The sequence below is a fragment of the Ursus americanus genome, chromosome 12, assembly GCF_024610735.1.
Source record: "Ursus americanus isolate L20-20 chromosome 12, mUrsAme1.1.p, whole genome shotgun sequence".
NCBI lineage: Eukaryota > Metazoa > Chordata > Mammalia > Carnivora > Ursidae > Ursus > Ursus americanus.
The window spans coordinates 6,272,445-6,295,256 of NC_142138.1; the positions used below are offsets into that span (position 1 = coordinate 6,272,445).

At 56.4% G+C, this 22,812-nt stretch overlaps 1 protein-coding gene across 2 annotated transcripts; it reads left to right on the plus strand.

Moving 5' to 3' along the window:
• Positions 1 to 438: 438 nt before the first annotated feature.
• SLC5A9 (solute carrier family 5 member 9) lies at positions 439 to 22,608 on the plus strand. 2 transcript variants are annotated; one of them, XM_045799594.2, is made up of 14 exons: positions 439 to 642; positions 2,790 to 2,861; positions 5,882 to 5,986; positions 6,297 to 6,461; positions 7,691 to 7,796; positions 8,325 to 8,405; positions 8,737 to 8,942; positions 9,123 to 9,258; positions 9,730 to 9,837; positions 11,671 to 11,821; positions 13,501 to 13,669; positions 15,076 to 15,291; positions 17,921 to 18,080; positions 21,362 to 22,608. In XM_045799594.2, the coding sequence occupies exons 1-14, from the start codon at positions 487 to 489 to the stop codon at positions 21,568 to 21,570; spliced, it is 2,040 nt and encodes a 679-aa protein (XP_045655550.2). In that variant the 5' UTR covers positions 439 to 486; the 3' UTR covers positions 21,571 to 22,608. The 2 variants fall into 2 exon arrangements, with proteins under 2 accessions (XP_045655550.2, XP_087721988.1); XM_087865862.1 differs by lacking the exon at positions 5,882 to 5,986.
• The last annotated feature ends 204 nt before the right edge of the window (positions 22,609 to 22,812 follow it).

A 22,812-nucleotide genomic window follows, 5' to 3' on the forward strand; every position in this document is an offset into this window, starting at 1 on the left:
ACAAGGAAAATTGCATTGAACTCACTACTAAGAAACCTGGACTCGAGTCCCAGCTCCACCTTACTTCCCTGTGTGATCTTTCCCTCCCTGGGCCTCAGTCTCCCCTCCACATAAGCAGGAGTCTGAACAGCTCAACTTCTGAGGTCCCTCCCAGCCCCAGAATTTCAGGATTCTACTCCTTTCCTCCTCCTCTTCCTCCTCCTACTCCTCTCAGGGGTGGGAGTGTGCACGAGTGCATGTATGTGTGCGCCTGTGTATGCACGTGTGTGGGTGTGGGGGTGTGTACTGCGGGCAGGGAAAGGGAGAGAGTCCCACAGAGGATGGGGTGGCAGTTAGGAGAAAAGGGGAGCAGGACTTTCACGCCAGTGGGGCTCAGAGCTTTCTCAGCAGCTAATGGCACTTGGGGCTGTTTAATCATTAAAGGAAAGGAACGAAGCCAGGAGCGCCTCAAAGTCCAGCCGGTGGTGAGGGACTTAACAGAGGAGCATGGAGCTGGCAACAATGGGGCCTGGAGCTTCAGGAAATGGGGTCAGGACTGTGACAGCTTCACGCTCAGTCCTGGGCTCCGGAGTCGGCCTGCACGCCTACGACATCGGGGTCCTGGTTGTCTACTTCGTCTTTGTCATTGGCGTGGGCGTCTGGGTGAGTAGTCGCAGAGGTTGGAGCCTGGCAGGGGAGGCAGGACAGGCTCTCATCGCTGGCTGGTCGTGGAGCTGGGGGCCGGGTGGGCCGGGTGGGCCGTAGGAAGGCAGATCAGGGAGGCACCGGGCTGAGAGGCAGAGACCTTCAGAAATCCTTCTCTCCAGTCCTTTCTTTTATAGATGGGCAGACTGAGGCCCAGAGAGGAGAGTGACTTGACTGAGGGCACACAGCGATCTGAGGCCGGCCAGGCAGGAACCCCCATCTCCCAACTCCCTGTCTCTATGCACCTGCGGCCTTTGGCCCCACCCATCCCGGCAGTCCGATCCCCACCCCTGCCCTCCTTCTCGTGCCAAGATCACCAACTCTGCAAATGCTCCACTCTTGGCCTACCCCGCCCTCCGCTAGTGGGTGTCTTGGCAAGGAGTCGTGCTTTCTAACGGAGCTGGGGTTCGTGTGCTCATGGGAAGGGAGCCAGGCGTATCCAAAGGTCCTTCCGCTCTCCATTGTTCACCAGAACCTCAGCCCTGGGGCAAAGGGCCAGGCTCTGAGGTCAGGGAGCCCTGAGTTCAGATCCCAGCTCTGACAGAGCCACGGAGCTCCGGGAACATACGAATGCTCTGTGAGCCTCGGTTTTCTCGTGTGGACAGGGAGAAATGATAAAGACTGCCCACAGAGGGGTCATGGCCACTGAGCAACAGGACACATTTTAACACCTGGCCCAGTGCCCGACACAACGGGGGCAAAATACTCGGCAGGTGTCATCACGGCCCCTTCGGGAGATGGGCCAGCCCCCTCAGATGCTGCTGGACTGCAGACAGTGACTCGAATCCCAGCCAGTCACTTACTGTGGTGGGGTCACGACCCTCTCTGGGCCTCAGTTCCCTCAGCTGTACAGTGAGGTGAACACCAAGGCTGGTGTGAGGAAGAAGTGGGCAAAGGGCTGATCCCCGACTCCTGGTAGGAAAGGCGCCACCAACTCCTCAGTGACTGGACAAGTTGCTCCCTGACTCAGGCCTCAACTTCCTCACGTGTGAAAAGAATTCCTTCTGTTCATCTGGCCTGCCCGCGGGCCAGAGGTGACAGATGAAGTTCAAGCAAAGGCTTCACAAGCACCAGCCCCTCCCCCCATCACTCCCTAGTGACTAGGGACATTTCCTTGGGGCAAAGAAGCCCCTTTTCCATTTCTCTTTTCCCTTCTCCTCCCTTAGGGATCCCTCCCACCTCTAGACCCTGTCAGAGACCTGTTGGCTTCAGCATCTTTTTTTTTTTTTTTAAGATTTTATTCATATATTTGTCAGAGAGAGAGAGACAGAAAAAGAGAGCACAAGCAAGGAGAGCTGCAGGCAGAGGGAGAAAGCAGGCTCCCCGCTGAGCAAGGAGCCCAATGTGGGACTCGATCCGAGGGCCCTGAGATCATGACCTGAGCTGAACGGAGATGCTTAACCCACTGAGCCACCCAGGCATCCTGAGCTTCACACATCTTAATAAAGTCTCCAAGTTTCTGCTTCCCTGCCCACCGCCCCTGCTCCCAGCCCCTGAGGCCCCAGAGGAAGTTCATTCACGTCCACTCTCCTCTTGTTCTTCAGAGCGATTCCCCCAACAGGCTGCAGCCCACTCCCCACCCATTCAGGGCAGGGGTCTGTGCAGGCTCCTGTACAGGCTTCAGTAGCGTGGCCCCATGTCAGGCTAGGGCAGGAGAAGCCCCCAACGGAGCCCTCCCTCTGCCTGAGGCTGTAGGGCTTCCTGCTGTCCCAGCCCCAGTGGGAGAGTCCTGCAGAAAGGAGGGAGGGGGCAGCCTCCATGCAAGCCCGAGAATCAGATACGAATCATTTCCTGAACCAAAGTTTGGACAGAAGGGGGGCTCAGGGGACAATAACCTGTAATCTTGCACACTTGCCCGACACCATGCTGTTCTCTAAGGCTTTAACAACTCTGTTGGCCCCTTGGCTCTTCCCACCAGCCCAGGGATGAATGGTGAGGCCCAGAGAGAGGCTGTGCCCCTGCCAAAGGCGGGTAGAATAAAACCAATGAAACTGCCCATCTGGTTCTCATGGTCCCCCCGCACCTGTGCCCAGGAACAGGGAGCTGAGGCGGGGCAGAGGTGGGGGAGCTCGGGAGACCCTCACCCCTCTCCCCTTCCTTTCCAGTCATCCATCCGTGCCAGCCGAGACACCATCGGTGGCTATTTCCTGGCGGGGAGGTCCATGAGCTGGTGGCCGGTGAGTCCATCTCCCTTCTTCCCTGTCCCCTCCCACCGCTGGATCCCCATCTTGTCTTCTCTTGCCTGGACCAAGGCGGCAGCCCCCTGTGGGGTTTCCTGGAGCTCTGGGCTCCTTCTCTGTGGCTCCAAGACACCCCACAACCTGAGAGATCTCACTAATGCCCACCTCGGATAAGTGCCTCTTAAGTGCGCCCTCGGCCGGACCCTACACCTACAGAAATAACCTAGCATGTTCCTGTCCTGGAGAAGCTCAGATGAGCTGGGCGGACAGACTCAGACGGCAGGAGGGAAGCGGAGGGGCTGTGAGTACATCCGGAAGCCTCCGACCTCAGTAGGGGACGTGGGAAGCAAGACAACCTGCTTAGTACTGCAGAACAGTGCGCTGGGGGCTCACAGACGTCAGTCCCCAGCAACCTCAGGGCATCGATCCCGACACCTTTGCAAACCCCAATCTCTCCTGTCTGCCTGCCTCACTTGTTTCTCTTCGTCCTCAAAACTCATTTCCTCTTCCTAAAATAGCACAGAGGGAGGTAGGCCCTGCCTGTAAATGGAATTGCGGGATCGTCAGCCCCCATGGTACTGCAGCCGTGTACACGCCCGGGCACGCCTGGCCTGGCCCATGTGAGCATGCCTTCACGCACCACCAGCCATCCCTACACCCCGTCCTGGTTCTCACCACTTTCCCCACCCGCGCTGGTGACAGATTCACTGGAGAGGAGAGGAGGCCCAGGACGCTGACAGAGCTTCTGGAAGGTTCGGGTATCCCGGACAGGAGGAGGTAGGGGCAGGGAGCTCTCATGCCTTCAGCATGATTGAATCCCCAGCAGTGCGGGGGGCAGAGGGCCTGGCAGCTCACAGGGACAGTGACCGGGTCCCTGGTGCTGCCAGCCATCCCCTCAACAGATGAAAGCAAGCCCCCTGGAGGCCATTCTGCTCAGCTGGTACCCCACCCCCACCCCCCACCACAGCCCTGAAGATGAGTCAGTAGCAGGGACAAGAAGCAGGACAGAGCGCCCTCTCTGGTCCATTCCGGGAGAGTGACCAGGGGCTGGCCTCGTGCCCTGCAGTCCTGCAGAGAGCAGATCCTGCTCCGTGTGGAACTCTGTGTCACTGTAGGTGTGAGGAAACCCGACGCCTCTGAGCAGGAGGAGGGTGCTGCCGAGGTGAGCGGGGTGTGGAGACAGACGCCCTCCGTGGGGCAGGGCTGTGAGCTGGGCCTCCTGCCCTGGGAGCAGGCTTCAGCCTGAGGCCAGGAGCAGAACCAGCCTTGCTTGAAGGAGTCTCCATCCCATTTGCAATCTTGGAGCTTGTGTGTCTAGGTGTCCGGGTGTCTGTGACCGCAGTCCCATAGCTTTGTGTCCTTCCCTACCAGGCTCGTCCTGAGACGTGCCTCACTCCCCCCGCTGTCCCCCGAAGAGAGTGTGTGGCTGGGAAGGCGAGAGCAGCAGGAGCAGCAGCAGCCCTGGTCCAGAGGGGCCCATCTGGTCCCCCTGCTAACCCTGATGACCGGTGTCTCCTTGAGTCGAGAGCTGGGAGCCCTGCGCCGAGGCACCTCCCTGCTCCCAGAGCAGCCTCGGGGAAGGCCCAGTGCTCTGGGCTCTGTGCTCTGGCTGGTGCCCCAGCCCAGCCGCACCCCGCCCAGCCCCGCCAGCATCCTCAGGACCACCTGAGCTTGTGTGTGTGTGTGTGTGTGTGTGTGTGTGTGTGTGTGTGTGTGCGCGCGCGCGCGCGTGCACGTGCGTGTGTGTGGCAGCAGGGGCTGGCTTCAGCAATGAGCAACGTCAGGCCAGGAGTAATCTCTGTGTCTTTACGCTGCTCGGCGGTCTGTTCTCTGAAAGTCTCAGTACCTTTCCTTTCTTTTCTCTTTCTGTCGCCCAGCACGTCTAGAACAGGCAGTGGGGACAGGTGAGTCACCACATTTTACAGTTGGGGAATCTGAAGATTTGCGAGAGGAAGTGATTTTATTAGGGTGGCCCAGGAAGCAAGTCCGGGAGCAGAGCTCATCACCTCTGGCCCCGGGACCTGTCCCCAAGGCCTCGCCTCTGCCTGGGCCCCAGAGCCCCTCCCTCTGCCCCTTTCCCTGCCTGATGAAGGATCCCATCAAAGAATAAAAGATGACAGTAATGAGTGCTTATTAGGTGCCCAGCAATAATCGTGCACCAGTTACTGGAATCAGACAGCCAGGGTTCAAAGGTTCTGTCTTACCAGTTCTGGAGCTTGGGCAAGTCGTTTATCTGTGCCTCGGTTCCCTCCTCAGTCAAATGGGGATAATAAAAGGACGTCCGGCCCAGGAAATTTAGAGCAGCGCCAGCCCTTGGTGACGCCGCTTACGTATCGTACTAACCGTACTGACTGCTATGATGTAGTCCTTGTATCAGGGTCTCTGTGGCCTCAGAGTACTTGGCTGCCTCCCGGAGAAACGTGACCTCAACTCGGAGGCCGGCCCAGCCTGTGCTCAGCCCCTCGGCTCCTCCCTCTGCCTAGACTTGCCCTGGAGCCTGGAGGCCCTGGGGTGGCAGGGGGCTTCTCCCAATCCCTCTCGTGGGGACCTCCCCTCCTCCCCTCAGCATCCTCGTTTCTGGAGACTCCAGATAGACGGCCCCAGTGCAGAGGCTTGTCCTCCCTATGTGACCCTGCCCCCCCTTGGCTTTCCTTCTTTCCCTCTTGGCCACTCACTCACTGGGTGGCCTGAGGCCAGTGGCTTCATTTTCCCCAACATATTTCCTTCCTCTATAAATTGAAAAGATTAATGCCCATCCCTCAAAATATTTATAAAGTTTAAGTCTATTAGTGCATATTAAATGCCTCGCACAGTGCCTGCATACACTAGGTACCCAGTAAATGTCAGTTCCATTCCTCCTCCTCCCTGTGTTCCCTCAAGTCCTCTCCTTCCTCTGATCTCAGATTTCCTGAGCCCAGCTCCTGCTCTGTCCACAGCTCCTGAAGCCCGTGGTCCTGGCTCCAGACTGATTTGGATTAAAACTGACCCTGACCCTTGACCCCACTTGTGCCTTGCAGATTGGAGCCTCTCTGATGTCCAGCAACGTGGGCAGTGGCTTGTTCATTGGCCTGGCTGGGACAGGAGCCGCTGGAGGCCTTGCTGTGGGGGGCTTTGAATGGAATGTAAGGAAGCTGGCCTGGAGGTTTCTTGGGGATAATGGAGGTCTGAAACCCCCCACCCCCCAGCCCAGGCTTTAGTGCTGAGAGGAACCCTGGAGGTGCTTGGGGAGGCTACATGAGAGCCCATTTTACAGATGAGGAAATGAAGGCCTGGAGGAGGCAGAGGGACTCATCAAAGGTCACACAGCATTAAGATTAGGTCCTAGGACCCTTGCTTCCCGGCTCAGGGCTCTCCCACATCATGATGTGGGGTAGGGGCTGCCCCTCCATCTGCATCTAGGACATGGATACCTACTTCTCCCCACTCTCCAAGGCCACCTGGCTGCTTCTGGCCCTGGGCTGGATCTTCGTCCCCGTGTACATCGCCGCCGGTGTGGTCACAATGCCGCAGTACCTGAGGAAGCGATTCGGGGGCCAGCGGATCCAGGTGTACATGTCTGTCCTGTCTCTTATCCTCTACATCTTCACCAAGATTTCCGTGAGTACCCGGGGTGGCCGTCTGTCTCTCTGAAAGTGCTGAGTTTAGGTCATGGCTTATTGCTGGATGGAGGGATGGAGGGACGGATAGATAGATAGATCATAGATAGGTGGAAGGAAGGAAGGAAGGAAGGAAAGAAGGAAGGAAGGAAGGAAGGAAGGAAGGAAGGAAGGAAGGAAGGAAGGAAGGAAGGAAGGAAGGAAGAAGGAAGGAAGGAAGGGAGAGAGGGAGGGATGAGTCCACATACCTTCAATGCAAGCCCCCACTCAGCAGTGGAGTGATCACAGATGAATGAGAAATGTCTGTTGCGTAAATGACAGTCCCTCTATTCAAAGAGTTCACCCTCTGGAGCTCATTCATTCATTTATCTTTCCGGTAATTGCTTCTCCATTCAGCACCATGCATTGATTGCCTAGAATGTTACAGGTAGAAAGGTCCTTATTCTTCTTCCATTGACCTACATTCAGAAAACAAACCTAGGGCAAATGGCTTGCCCATGTCCACACAGAGTGTAGCCGTGGGACTGGAATGAAAGTTTGGGTCCTGTATCCCGGTCCAGGGGTCCTTGCACCCTGTCCTGTTGTAGCCCTGGGATGGGTTTGTGAAGCTGCCGTGCAGTGGGGTCAGCAAGCAGGCACTGAATGGGACCGAGTCCGTGAGCGGCCAGGTCAAGAGTCGGGGAAACTGTGCAGCCGCTTGTCCACCAGCGCTTGAAGACGAGCCCAAGTCAGCTCAGGCAAAGGACGTTCTCCAAGTCCTCCCGTAAACCCGAACGTGGCTCGTCCCAAGTGCAATCCTCTGCCCTGGACTCCTGCCCCGACACGTCAGCCAGGGCCCACCTGCCGCTGGGCGGGCCTCTGCTCTGCTAGGGAGCAGGCAGTGAGCCTCTGGGTGCCTGCGCTCTCCTCCCTGACCCCTGCTCCCCACTTCACCAGCTCCACCTTCACTCCTTCAGCCCCGCCTTCAGGGCAACAGACCCTCCTATCGGGGCCACCAGATGACATTGCTCCCGGTTGCAAAGTTTTAAGCGCTCCTTTGCTTGATAATCCCTATGGCTCCTCAGCGTCTGCAAGGTCAGGTTCCCCCTCAGCAGGGCCCTTGAGGCTCACCGTCACTGTCACCGTGGGAGGAGGGCTGACAGTACTTGCTGTCGCTGAGCAGGAGGCGATACTGGTGGCCACAGCCAGGGCCTCAGGTGACCTGGACTCCTGGGTCCCGGCTCTCTGCAGACTGACATCTTCTCTGGAGCTCTCTTCATCCAGATGGCCTTGGGCTGGAACCTCTACCTCTCCACGGCGATGCTGCTGGTGGTGACGGCCGTCTACACCATTGCCGGTAGGGTCGAGGGCAGGTCGTATGGGGTGCAGGCACCGGGAGCAGAGACTGAGAGCCAGGGAGCGCTGGAGAGGGATGCCTAGGGATGCAAGAGTGAGCAGGGGTGCGACTAGGGGAGGACTGGAGTCACCAGGGGCCACTCTAGACAAAGTCACCAGCCCATCTTTCCCTGCGTCCCCCAGAGCACCTCTCACAGGCCTGGGCACCTGGGACCCCGGCTCGTGGCTACATCAGCCTGCAAAGATGGGAACTTTCACTGGGGTTGGGTGGGGAGGGAGGGGGTCGGAGGAATAGCCCTGGGGTGTTAAAAACAAGAACTAACAGAAGCCTGGCAGCCACATTCAGGGGCTCTGGGGAGAGAAAGAGCTAGACCGGAGTGCCTGCGGCTGGGACCAGCCAGTGAGGGGAAGGCAGGCTGCTGGGACCCACCTGCTAAGAGCGCTCCCCAGTGTAGCCAAGCACCAGGCAGACACTCAGAGAGGAACCCCTGTTGGTGCCAACTGATGAGCCCTCTCCTTGGTTCCGCAGGGGGCCTCACGGCCGTGATCTACACAGATGCTCTGCAGACGGTGATCATGGTGGGGGGCGCCCTGGTCCTCATGTTTCTGGGTAAGGAACAGACCCGAACACACCCCACCTTTATGTAGAAATTGTTCTCTGGTTGCCTTGGGCTTTTACCTCTGTGGTTTGATTGGTAATTTCCAGAGCACAGAGCCTTATTCCCCATCCCCCACCCCCACCTCCAGGATGGGGTTCCCAAAGAGCAGAGTTCTCGCTATGCCACCTAAAGGTCTGAGCCCCACATCCCTCCCCCATTCCCAGGTCCCATACCAGTTCCAAGCTCCAGGGCCCCACATGGGACTAGAAGCCAGGGTGGAGACATGGGACAAGCCCAGGGGGGTCTCAGGGCTGTGTCACATACTGTGGTCTCTCTCCACAGGCTTTGAGGAAGTAGGCTGGTACCCCGGCTTGGAGCAGCGGTACAGACAGGCCATCCCTAATGCCACAGTCCCCAATACCACCTGCCATCTCCCCCGGTCTGATGCCTTCCACATGCTCCGGGACCCTGTGAACGGGGACATTCCTTGGCCAGGCCTCATTTTCGGGCTCACAGTGCTGGCCACGTGGTGCTGGTGCACGGACCAGGTGATGCCCCAGCCAGGCTTGGCCCAGCCCGTCACAGCCTGGGGTGGCCTCCTGCGGGAAAACCACGCATCTAGATGCACAGAGGGTCGGGCCTTGTTCCAGGACCACCTCAAGGCTCACCTGAGGCTGAGCTGAGCCCCACCTGACCCGAGTGGCATGCCTCCGCCCCTCGCTTTTCAGGTCATCGTGCAGAGGTCTCTCTCTGCCAAGAATCTGTCCCATGCCAAGGGGGGCTCCGTGCTGGGGGGCTACCTGAAGATCCTGCCCATGTTCTTCATCGTCATGCCCGGGATGATCAGCCGGGCCCTGTACCCAGGTAGGAGCTGGACAGTGCTGCACGGCGGGGGGGTCACATGCTGTCTCTGATTAGAATACATGTGTGTTAGGCTTTGCGGGCCAAACATACAATAAGTATTTCAGAAGAAGAGATTCGTATCTGAATGTCATTTTAAAAATTCTACTTTCCCTTTATAAGGCAAAGACCGATGAAGGCATTCTTGGTGCCTTCCAAAGATTGTTGCCTTTTAGCAAGATAGAAGGCCTAAAACCCACAGGAGTCTGTCAGGCTTTGCAAGGTACTATGTCAAGAGATTTACTAGACAGCTACATTGTGGTACCCAGACTCTGCCTGCCCCTTGACCCTCTGGCCCCTACAAGAGATGCCGGTTCCTGACGGAGTCACCAGGAAACGCTTCCCTGTAGTTTTTCCCTGTTGGAAAGCAAATATGGGGCCAACCCTAGAAGGCACAGGAAGACTTGGCTCTAACTGCTATCACTTCTTCTGTAGATGAGGTGGGCTGTGTAGACCCTGACATCTGCCAAAGAATCTGCGGGGCCCGAGTGGGCTGTTCCAACATCGCCTACCCCAAGCTGGTCATAGCCCTGATGCCCGTTGGTGAGTCCTGTCTCCCCCACGCCACCCTTCACTCCCATCCCCACTGTCCAGAAGGGTTGCATAAAGGATGGACATGGGGGGGGAATAGGGACTAAAAACCTTCACCTCCACACCTCCTTCCCCCAACACACACACGCACGCACACACACACACATTTCCACAAGCGTCTATACAGCACCCACTCCGGCTCGAATCCTGGAGACGCAGGGATGAAGGCAGGCTCCTGCACTCGGGCTCGATGCCTCCCCAGGACACCTGGGCTCACTGAGGATACAGTGCTATGTCACCAGCGTGGGGACACAGTGGGGCTGAGGGAGCCCTAAGGAGGCCCCTGACCCAGCCTGGGGGAACGTCAGAGAAGGTTTCCCGGAGGAGAGGAAATGGAGCTGAATCCCGAGGAACATCTTAGGCAGACAAAGGCAGGTGCAGGCGGGAAATGTCGTTCGGCGAGGAGGGACTATGTGCGCTAAGGCCGGAGCTGACGGACAGCAGGAGGGAGGAATGGACCACGGGGGGTGGAGAGGAGGCCGTGGCCACGCCTCACCATGGAGCAGAGCTTTTACTTTGGGTTTTAGGCCGGAGCACATGAGGGGATTCGAGCTTCAGAAGGGCCAGTCCGATGGAGGGTTCAGTTTCGGGGAGGCAGAGGGATGGTTAGCAAGGGGTTTGCGGTGGTCCCTCTGAGGGGTGCAGGTGGCATGGGCCAGGTCAGTGGTTTCAGAGGTGGACAGAAAGGGTTTAAAAGATCTTCGTGAGGTAGAGATGGCAGGATTTGGTGACTGATTACATTTGAGGGACGAGAAAGACAGAGGGATCCAGAGAGGGCTCCCAGGTCCTGGGCTCACGATGATATTGAGAGTGGGGCATAGGGGAAAAGCCAGGGTTATGAGGGAAGTCCTTGAGTTGAGCTCCCCCTTCCTTCCAGTAGAATAAAAAATGAATCAAAGAAATAGTAGAGGCCGTCCCAGGGGGGCTAGGGAGGTGGGATGGGAGGGCAGCAGAAGAGGGGGTCTAGGATAACTGAGTGTCTGCTATGGAGATTGGAGATCTTTAACCAAAAGAAGCAACAGAAGGCCCCGGAGGAAGGTGCTGGCCTGGGTTTGTTTGGAACGCCTTGAGTCTTTCAGGGAGACCTCCAGGAGGTGGTTAAATACTTAGACTGGGAGGAAAGAGGGCTGAGGTAGGGCTGATGGAGATTGGTCTCTCCAGGGACACATGAGTGACTGTTTCTAGAAACTTGATCATTAGAGTCATAGAGACCTCAGATATCAATGAGTTCCACCCTCTCCTGCTACCAGGGCAGGTGTGGGGGGTGGAGAATAGGTCCAGAAAGGAAGGAGCCAGTTCAAAGATCGCACAGCTGGTTACTTGCAGAACCGGGAAGCAAACCCAGGTCTTCTGCCTCCCAGGCCGGGGCCTTAACCTGGCACCACTGTGTCCACGAAAAGGCACACAAACCAAAAAGTCTCCATTCTTAACAGTCACCCTCCTCCCCACCAGGGGCCCACTAACCAAGTGTCTACAAGCTCTGAAACCCCGGACTGAAAGGTCAAAGCGGCAGGATCACCTAGCCCCAGGGCTCTTAGCGATGCTGATGGGGGGGGGGGGGCGGCGGTGCAGGCGACTCAGGGCCCCAGAGCAAGGCGGAGACGGCACCCATCCAGAAGCCGGCCTCTAGGTCTCCTGGATCCCTCACCCGCACGGATGGGAGCCTCATGCAACGCCCTCACCACCCCCAAACCCCTGGCTCTGCTGGACCCTGCAGCCCCCGTGGCCCCGGGCAGAGCTGGCCTTCACGGGCTGGCTGCCCACGGAGACCTCACCTCTCCCCAGGTCTGCGGGGCCTGATGATCGCCGTGATCCTGGCCGCCCTCATGAGCTCACTCACCTCCATCTTCAACAGCAGCGGCACCTTGTTCGCCATCGACGTGTGGCTGCGTCTCCGAGGGAAGGCTACGGAGCGGGAGCTGATGGTGGTGGGCAGGTGCGCTGGGCCCTCCTTCTGGAGCACCTCCTCCCTGCAGGCGGAACCCCTCTCCCCTCTCCTCCCTGCCCTGGGCTGCCCTGGGGGGGGTGCTGCGGTGGGGTCTGGGTCCCGGACTGGCAGTCAGAGCCCTGGGTTCTAGCGCCAACTTCCTACATAACCTCAGGTAAGTCCCTTCCCAGCTCTGGACATTCCTCCGCTTCCAGAAGAAGGAGAGCAAAAAATCTCTTCAGTGTCTGCTCAACTTTCTCTTTCTCTGACCTACAGAGTAAGTGAGAGAAGCTGACAATGCGTTTGAGAGAGGGAAGGGGACTGTATGGGGGGCGCAGCAGCAAGCAGCTTGCCCCCAGGAGCCTTAGATCAGCTCTGGCCGTTGTCCCCGGATAACAGAAAGCCTGTTATTTCACTCCATCAGACTCACCCTGAGCATCCCCCTTGCGTCACACCTCGTGCTGGGGACACAGGGGCGACTTGTACTGGCCTGCCCCGAGGGCTGCTCGCGGTAATGCTGCCTGGGGCCCCCTCAGTGGGGAAGTTCGCAGGAGGGCGGTCTCCAGTGGACGCAGAGCTTGAGCAGCAAGCTGGGGACTTGCACTTTATCTAGCTGGTTTCGATTCTGTGCTTTTCAAAGTACCACTTGGTGACTTATTTTCTTTTCCTCCCCAGGCTTGTAGTTCACATGGGATTAAGGGGCACTTTCCAAACTCTTTGCTTCATAATTGAAGGCTCTGTGACTCAGGTTTCTGGACTGGTAGATGGTCCTTGAGTTTCGGTAACTTGCTGTCTTCCCTCTCCCTGCCTTTGCACTCACTGTTCCTTCCATCAGGATGGCTCTGACACACGGCTGCCTGATGGAGCCCGACGCACAGGGCCTGGGCGTCTAAGCATCTGCCAGGGGAGGGATGAGTAGCTACCACCTGGGTAGCTGCTGCTCTAGTGGGGCCTGAGAGGGAAACTGCAGGAGGGAAGGGAGAGGAGAGGACAGGTGCGCAGAGACCTTTCCAAAGACCCATCCTTCCGTCTTCTATGCAGCCTGATTCCGCTGCCATTTATTTCGTTCATCAGTGGGGTTTGAGCGCCATCTCCTGGCCATATTCATTATTGCAGCCAAGAAACGTTTCTCAACTCGTTCACACAAAATCATAAGAGCGTGCCTTGGGCCTGAGGCAGAATCAGTTGAGGGGGAGCCAAGGGACGAAGGTAGAGTCCCCGCTCTGAGCTAAATTCCAATGTAAGGGAGTGGGGGGTAGAGCTGGAGGAGCCCAAAGAAGGGAAAAGTCTCTGGAGCTAAAGCCATCCTGAAGAAGGGGGCTGTCCTGCACAGGGTTTGGATGCAAAAGAGAAGGAAAGGCATCCCAAGCCAAGACCAGAGGCCATTTCCTGAGGTGGGGGCTGCTGTGAAAGGTGTGGGTTTTTCCCTGAAGAGCAGGTGGGCTACATGACCTCACAGACCCCAATTCAAATATCCTGGGTTTCTTGGATTCTGGAATTCTGATATTCTGGGATTTTAGAAGTCTAAATTTCTGGAATCTTAGCATTTCCAGTCTCCTGGCATTCTCTGACTCAGTGACCATGCATTCCCCTCCCTCTCCCTTCCCGGTTCCTGGGCCTCACCTTCCCCCCGCCCCGTGTCCGGGCCGCCCTGAGCGCTCCTCACGGCGCCCTGGGCCTCCCTGCAGGGTGTTTGTGCTGTTCCTGGTTGTCGTCAGCATCCTCTGGATTCCCATCATCCAAAGCTCCAACAGCGGGCAGCTCTTCGACTACATCCAGTCAGTCACCAGCTACCTGGCCCCGCCCATCACCGCCCTCTTCCTGCTGGCCATTTTCTGCAAGAGGGTCACAGAGCCTGTGAGTGCAGCAGGGCACCTGTCTCTCCCTGTACATCAGACGGTCAGGAGGTCCGGTCCGTCTGCAGCCTGGTGTCTCTCTGAGACATGTGAGACACACCCATTGCCTCCTTCAGGCTTCCGTCTCCCCACCCATAGCGTCAGGTTTTGATTCATTCATTCACTCGACAAACATTCATCCATCCTATTATGGAGGCTTCTAGATGCAATGGTTTATGAGGTTCATGTAGGTCCACCATCACTGGGCCCGATGGGAGGAAAGATGAGAAAGATAAGAAATAATAATACAGTCTCGTGGCTGTTGTGAGAGCAGGGATCAGGGGATCAGCTCCTAACCTATGGGATACCTGGGAGGGGGCCAGGGAAGCCTTCCTGGATGAAGTGACGTCTGAGCCTAGACTGAAAGATTAATGGGGAAGAGAAGAATGTTCCCAAAGCTTGGAAGAGTGTGTGTGAAAGCCCAGGACAGACAGGAGGATCTCTGGGTCTGTTCCCTCTTTAACCCCATAAGGCCCTATACGTAGGCAAAATTCCAGCCACAGATGACCCCGCACTCGCTTCATTCACGACACTGCTGAAAGCGGAGGGTCTGGGAGGAGCTAGAGGTGCCAGGACCCTTGTCTTGGTTACTCCCCAGGAGAGCCTAGAAAAGAAGGGACCAATTCTGCGGGCTGTACTGTGGGGGGTAAGGGATGTCATGGACACAACTCCACAGAAGGCACGGGAGAGCTCAATGTCATTGCAAGGACACCTCAGAAGCCCCTCTCCCAGGGGAGTACCCAGGCCACCTGTCAACTGTTTCCAGAGGCCTAACCTTCCTGCCCACAGCAGGGCGCGGCTGAATTCTGGGAGTTTCTGCTCATTCCAGAGTTCTTGGTATCAGGATCTCATTTTTGAAAATACAAGCCATGTGACCCTCACACATGGGGGACAGGTATAGGTTTGGGTCAAGTGGTATTATAAACAAGATGGGGGAGGTGCCAGAGCTTTTCTTCTTAGAAAAAAAAAAAGAAGAGCTCTATTCTGATTTTTTATTTATTATAACAGAAAATTAGGACGGAGGATCCTGGTTTGTCCTGCTTTTTACGGAAGCATATTCCATTCTAATTGAATTTACTAAGCATCTACACTTAGTACATACTAATTTCTCTTATTGCGCATGAGAAAACTGTAAGTCAGTGAGGTTGAGTCCCTGTTTCGGTCATTCTGGAACGGAGCCAGGATCCAAATCCTCGTCTGTCTGACTCTGGAGTCTGCGCTCTCCCCGGCGTACCGCCCTGCCTGCCTTTCAGCTCCGGCAAAGCCTCCGCATTAACGGAGAGCTCAGTAAGGTGGGCCTGCAAGCGCTGTAACCAAGCAGTGGCTTTGACCTTGCTAGGGCCTCCCCTGTCTGCCCTCTCTCCGCAGGGAGCCTTCTGGGGCCTCCTGTTCGGCCTGGCTGTAGGGCTTCTGCGCATGATCCTGGAGTTCTCGTACCCAGCGCCGGCCTGCGGGGAGGCGGACCGGAGGCCGGCCGTGCTGAAGGACCTGCACTATCTCTACTTTGCCCTCTTGCTCTGTGGGCTCACTGCCATCGTCATCGTCGCCGTCAGCCTCTGTACCACCCCCATCCCCGAGGAAAAGGCGAGTGGAGCGCTTGGACTGGGGCCCCTCGAAATGCTGTCCCTACCTCCAGGAGCTGGGATTCTACCCCTGAGTTTCATGCCATTGGGTTGTCTCCTCTGTGGCCATACACATGTCCTTGGGATGGGCAGCTCCCTGGATTATTCAGTCCCAGATGGAAAGTTGGAAAATGACTCAGTGAGCACCTACTATGTGCCAGGCGCTGTGCAGGGTTACAAAGATGAACGGTCGCTGCCCGCGACCGCCGGGGACGGACAGCAATGCCGACAGTTAGTCTACCACGAGAAAGTGCGGGAGGACCAAGCTCAAAGGGAGGGGCCGAGCACAGGGCGGTCACCCCTGGGGGGCTGCAGAGGGTTCCCTGACAAGGTCACGTTGAGCTGGCCCTAGAAGAATGAGGAGGGATTCGTTGGCCAGTCAAGAAACAGGTAGATGAGAAAAGACACAGTCTACCAGAGCAAGCGCTCCCCTGTCCCATGCTGACGGATTTTCCAGTCTTCAGACATTGACGCTGTCTTTTGAAACCTGTCATCCTTACGTCATGGGGCGGCCATGACACGGTAGCAGAATCTGGCTGGCTTCAACAACTGAAGTTTATTTTCTCACAGCTCTGGAGGCAGGAAGTCTGAGATCAAGGTGTCGGCAGAGTTGTTCCCTCTGAGGTCCCCCCTCCATGGCTTGCAGACATCTGCCTTTGCCTCTCTGTCGTCACCCCGTCACCCTGTCTTCCCCTGTGTGTCTGTGTCCTAATCTCTTCTTGTAAGGACACCAGTCATTTTGGATCAGGGCCACTCTAATGGCCTCATTTAACCTGAATTACCACTTTAAAGGCCTTATCTCCACACACAGTCACATTCTGAAGTGCTGGGGGTCAGGACTTGAACGTGTGAATGGAGGACCTAACAGAACCGGTACCAGAAGCTAGCCCCTGAGACAGAGAGTGGAGGCATTACTAACATCCCTTACCTGCCTGCTGCTAGAGTTGGCAAAACAACTTTATACCCTTGACGTCACTAATTCCTACAAGCAGAGGAGCCCAGAGAGGCCGGCTTCTCTGGCGGCTCACTCCAGAAGTGATCTCTCCCCACTGCTTGAATCTTCAGCTTCTTTTCCGTTGTCTGCTGTCTCACTCCCACACAGAGGCGTCTCCCACTTGACACCCCCTCCCGGGACCCGGTCCCTCCCTGTTCCAGCTGCCTCCCACTCCGCTCCCTACAGAGACTTAGCACGGTGACCACGGGCAGCCTCCGCTTTCCACCTCGGCCTGCTTCTCACCCAGTCTGGCTGGTGTCCCACCTTCCCACTGAAATTGCTCTCACCAACATCCCATAACCTTCTCATTGCTAGAAATTGGTGATCCGACCCCCGTCTTCATCCCCAGTGAGTTCTGAGGGGAACCAGCCACCACAGACCACTTCCTGTGTCAAGATCTCTCTTCTGTTCACGTCCGTGACCCATTCCCCTCCAGTTTTGTTTTTCTGCCCTCTGCTCGCCCTTCTGCCTTCCTCGTGGCCTAAATATCAGTGTTCCTTAGGGACCACCTATGGCCTGTAACCTTCTCACCCCACACTGCCCCGCACCCGGGAACACAGCAATCCGCTACAGGAGGGTGAAGCCATTCTCTCTCTCTTGCCCAGGATTCAAACCCAAATCCAGCGGCCTCCCGTGACATAAAGGGACACACCCCCACACTGCTAGTGACACAGTGTCTAAGTACGGAGTCACACTTGTTGAGAGGCACTGACAAGCGGAGAAGCAGCCGGGCTCTCCTGAGGCCGTCGGGGGACACAGCTGGGCGCCGGCCGAAAGGGTCCTGGGGGACGGCCGCACACCCTGCACTGGGGAACATGCCTGTAGGAAGTCAGCGACAGGACAGGGGATCCCTGGGCCAATGTGGAACCAAGAGCTGCTGGGCCAGGAAAAGAGCTTTTTGGAAAGGGGACAGTTCAGAGCTCAGATAGTGCTGGTTGGGTCCCGCCGGTGTCAGCTCGAGAACTTGCTCGCTTTCCACCGCGCTGCCAAAAAGGGAGACGAGAGCAAGGCCGCAGGGCTGTGCAGGGGATACAGGCTTGCTGCTCCCTACCTGGCATCTTGGCTCTGCGACCTGCCTGATGGTGCAAGGCGGGACCCTGAGAGCCATGTTCGGGGCTTCCTGGTCCCAGACCGCCCCCCCTTCCCCCAGATGCGCTGTATTTCTTGCTCTGCTGTTCCAACAGCCCCCAGCCTGGATCCCTTCGATTCACTCCAAGAGATCTTTCTAAATCCCACAACTTAGAGTCTCTTTTCTTTGTCTAAAGTCTGCAGGGACTCTCCATTGCCTATGAGTTTCTTTTTAAGAGTAGCAACGCCACAGTCTGACCCTGGAAGCCTTCCGTCATGGGGCGCCTGCCTCCCTGTCCGGCTTCTTTCCTCCCAGTCTGTGAGCACGCAGCCCAGAGCAGGTGCTCAGGGGGCGCAGCTTTTCAAAGGAGAGGGCATCGGGCTGAGAGCCAGGCCTCCTGACCCTGCCCTGTGCCTGTTCCTCGTCTCACTGCTCTGCCGGCCTCCCGTGAAGGCGAGTCCTCTTTTCCCACAGTCAGACTCCCTCCCCAAAGGTACCTGAGTCAAGCAGTATTTTCTTTCCCTGCAGCTTGCTCGCCTGACGTGGTGGACACGCAACGGTCCCCACGCCGAGCTGGAGAAGGAGGCCCCGGAGGGCACGCCAGGGACATCAGAGATGCCATCTGGGGTGAGCCGTCCAGCAGGTGGAGGGGCAGAGAACTCCAGCCAGGGCCAGGACCAGCATGGAGGTAGGCTGGGGGCACGCTGGGGGGCACACATCACAGAGGAGTAATGGGGATGCCGTGTCCTGGGACCCCAGGGACCCTCATTTGGGGGTCACTGGGGATGGGGTCTCAGAGGGATGCCAAAAAAAATGACCGTTCCTCCCTTCCTACATGGCTATTAAACTATTTGAGAAATAAGACAAACAAGGAAGGCAGATAGGAGCCAAAATATAGGTAGGAAGATTTTGTTTATATCCGTGGGGAGGTGCGTTTCCTTATAGGAAGCCCAGCGTTAGACAGAGGTGCCCATTAGCCTCCTACCCCTGTGAGCCCTGCACTGACAAGAAGGAGGAGGGAGGGACACAGCCAAGCATGCCCCCTTCATGCTTCCCAAATCTACCAGCAGGGAAGCCCCCTCTCCCCCCCTGGGTTGAATGAATGAGTCTAAGGGCAGAAAAATCAAAGGGTGTTACACTAATTGAGTTCCCTCCAGATGGGAGGAAACACGAGGCACGTCTAAGAAACAGACCCCCACTTTATTATTTACTTATTTCCCACAGGGCTTAATAATTCTGCCCATAGTCACACAGACGCATGGCTGTCCCTCACGGGAGAAGACAGCCCTGGGTCCATACAGTTCTGTCCATCTTTGTAAGGTTCCTCCAGACCAACAACCGTCCCTAGGGGTATCATCCTTGAGCTGCGGATGGGCTGTATACATTTGGCCTCCTAAAGGTTCTTAAATGTGTTAGAATAGGACCTTAGTGAGATGTACTCCAAGGCCACACAGTCTATAAAGTTGAAAATTGGCATAAGACATACTGTTGCTGCTTTAGACATAATGCAACCATAACGTTCCTACAGTGTGATTAAATAACCATGTTAAAATAACCTGATCTAATGAGACTATAGAGATTCCCTGAATTATAAAATTCCTAAGGAAAAATTACAGTCAAAAAAGTTAAATCAGCTTGCAAGTTAAAGCCCCAAATCAGTTTCTCTTGCCCTCAGGAGTTAATAATTTGATGACATTTAAGTCCTGAATTTACTTCCTGCCTCAGTTAGAGGGAACCCTAGCTCCTGGGTGGAGTTGGGGTGCTTTCGTCAGCTGCCTTCTCCCACTGGATTTGGCGGAGCTCCTTCAGGCCCTCAACAATGTCTCAGTTCCATTCCCAGACTCTGGTGTCCACACTTTCAATAACTCACCTAAGTCGACAGCATAGGTAAGATCATCCAAGTGCCGGTTGTTGGACCCGAACTTCTGGCGGCCGCACGCTGCTCAGGTCTCTTGTCTCTGCCAGGTTTGGGAGCCGTTTGCTCCCCTGAGGCCTGAGAAATTGCCCACCTTTCTTGACTCCCTCCACCTTTGCTTAAGGCCTGGCTAGAGAAGCAGCCAGGTGCCTAGAGTTAATGACATCATAAGCTCCAGCATCCCGCTGAGGTCAAACGCTCCCATCTTCTTGCCCAAGCTGCAGCAATTAAAAGTAAAAAGCTATGTGTGATGGAGAATGTAACCCTTTACAAACTTCCGGGGTCAAAACCCACATAGGCCGACTTCAGAAAGCACCACCAAAGCTCAAAGTCAACACCGCCCTGCCCCCCACCCCCATCTAATCAGTTGCCCCGTTAGTTCTGGTGTGCTTTGCTTTGCACAATGTAACCCCTTGTCTCTTTTTCAAGCTTTGTAGTCCATGCACCAGACGGGGTCTCAGAACCATTTCTCCCCCCATCATGGCGAGAACTAGGTCTTGGCCGCTATAAAATGTGTGGCAGGGAGGAAGCACAGCCCCTTTCAGGGAGGCAGATACCAAGAGAAGAAAGGGGACGGGAAGAAGCTAGGAAGGTGGCTACAGCGGGAGGAGGAGGACACCACTTGCCCTCTCCCGGGTGAACCCCAGCATGAGACAGACTGACACAATCATTGCAGCTTTCCCTGGCCGCCCCCGTGCCCTGTCCCTGCAGAAGCAGAGAAATGCCTGCTCCCTGTGGGGGGCTTGCTCCCCCAAACGACGAAGGAGGCACTTCCCACTCCTAGGAGGCAACCTCCGGAATCCCCCTCTCAAAAGGCCCACAGGCAGATGAAGCCTCATCTGTGTTGCCTCAGGTTACCCAGTGGAATGGCAGTGTAGTTTTGTGTCCTAAAAAAAAAAAAGGATGAAAAATATTTAAGGAGAGCAGAATGGATCTGAAAGAAATGCACACGTGCAGGTGGAAGCCAGACTTACCCGTACTGGGTCATCGCTCGCCAATAACCACCTCGTGACTTCCGAGCCTCAGACTTGGCCCGTGACGCCCCGTGCATCATCTGGCTCTGAGGGCGGCCCTGAGACTCCAAAGAGAGTTCCTGGCTGGGCTTGTAAAATGCTAACCCGAGTATACTTGAAAGGCTACACGCCTGGTTTGGCTGTGTGACCTCAAGCAGCTCCCTTCCTGTGTCTGAGCCTTTTTCCTCCTGGGTAAGGAGGGAGCAGGACCAGATGGTCTCTTGATGGGACCAGAGACTGCACTCTGTAGTCACACTGAGCTTACCAGTACCGAGTTCCAAAGTCATCAAGATTATAAAGCATTTCCAGTGGGTTCTATACAACCTCAATGAAATATTAATTTTAGTTTAACATGCTATCTGCTAATGCAAAAAAAAAACAGGTTTAAAAATATTTACTTTATTACATCCTTTAAACTTAGTTTTTAATGGACTAAGCTACCCTTTAACCTCAAAGCAGCCCAGTCCCAGTGCCGCGGAGCCAGGTCTACACCGACTCATTCTCATGCACATTTAGAACCTTAGAGTCACCACAGCCTCTCCCTGCTGCTCCAGCATGCGTCACTTTTCAAAATGCTAGCAAATGGCCATTCTCATTTGATGCTCAAAGCAACCTGGAGAAGAACCGAGCATCGCGGTTAACCTATTTGAGACAGGAGCTGCAGGTGGGTGACTTGCACAGGACCTCAGGCAGGCCAGCGCGGAGCAGGAATCTGGCTCCCAGCCGTCCTGGGAGAGGTTGTGCCCCGCTCCATCCTCATGCCCTGAATTGGGATGAACCTCATTATCCTCACCCCATCCCCCTACCTGCATCACTGAGAGGCTCTGCTGGACGAAGGGGCACTGTGACCAGAGCTGTCCCAGTCCCAGCTGGGCACCCAGTCTGTAGGTTCCCAGCAAGGCCCAATGCCACCCGCCCCTCTTTCTGTGCCTCCCCCTCCCGTGTCTCACCGGCTCCTCCTCCCCTGCCCCTTGTCACTCCCCTGTCTGCCACGTGGTCTCACCTCCCCTTCTGCTTCCCTTGCCCTCCTGCGGTCCTCAGCGGGGCACAGGCAGTGGGGCCGGCTGCTGTGGGACTGGTTCTGCGGGCTGGCCCGGCACCCCGAGCCCACACTGAGCCCCGAGGAGACGGCCGCGCGCCAGCGGGAGCTGACCAGCATCGCCGAAGAGCCGCTCTGGAGAAGTGTCTGCAACGTCAATGCCATCCTCCTGCTGGCCATCAACATCTTCCTCTGGGGCTACTTTGCATGACTCTGCAGACCCGGCTTCAGTGGGGACAGAGTAAAGAGGCCTGGACCCTGGCCGGCCTCAGAGACAGGCTTTCCTCCCATCTTGCTGTGGAAACCGGGGACCATGGAGGCTGAGACGGCAGGAGCCCCTGCCCCAGCCTGCACTCTGGCCACGTGGAGAAAGGGAGACCAAAGAGGTCTCTGGGTTTGCTCAGGGCCACACAGCAGGACTTGCACTGGGGTTTCTGACCCCAGCTCTTTTTCCCCTATGCTGCTTTACATTCCTGCCTCAGAAACACCGGTTCCACCCTCTTGGTGCTTCCATTGAGCAGCTCTTACTCTACGTGTCTGTGTTTTGAGGCTTAAAAGAGTGGAAGTGAGAAGAAAAGGGGTTGCAAGAACATTGCAAAAGTCCAAGTGCATCTTTGCTCACCGGTATCCCTTCCCTCCCCACTTTGTCCTTTGTGTCTCTCTCTAGTTCCCAACCCCTCGTCATCTACTTCCAGAAGTCATCTACCCAGGAGGGCCTTTACTTCCACTGACAGACCCCAGGAGTGAGGGACCGGGGTGGAATGTAAGCATGGGGACAGAGGGTGTTTGGGCAGGGAGCTCTGGGGCAAGGGCCTCTCCTTGGGCCACTTGAATTCTGCCCCTTCTCACCGTCACTTCCAAACACATGCGGATCTCCATGGCCTTGAAGCATTTACAGTCCAGTTGGAGAGACATGACTTGTTGAAACAGTAAGCCACGCAGAGGGGCGGCATGGACAGCCCGCGAGCCCCTGCCGTTGGGCCCGTGCACCTCCCCCTCTGCCCGCCAGGCATCCACCTAGCCTGGAACACACCATGACCAGAAGCTGTCTGATGCCCACAACTGGGTCAGGATCCCACTCCTGCACCCACACCCTCCGGACCTGCCTCTGTGGCCGTACCAATCACTGTCCTGTGATCTCCGCACGGGGTTGGGTACTCCCAGGGGCAAGGACCAAAGGACCAAGTGCCACGTCCCAAGTGACTTTGTACTCAGAAAGTAACAGTGTCCAATAAATGGTGAATTAGAATTCTCTAAGGTCCTGGTAGGCACGGCGGCTGGCTGGGCGGCAGCGTGGGGGGCCAGTGGGTGGGAGGAGCCTCCTGTGCGCACCACGCCCCAGTGTCTGGAAAGGGACCACAGTCCTGTCCCATTGCCGAGGATACACTGAGAAGGCCCCTTCTTCCTCTCTCGTGTCTGGGCTGCCCCTACTCTTGTCCGACCCTCTTCAACG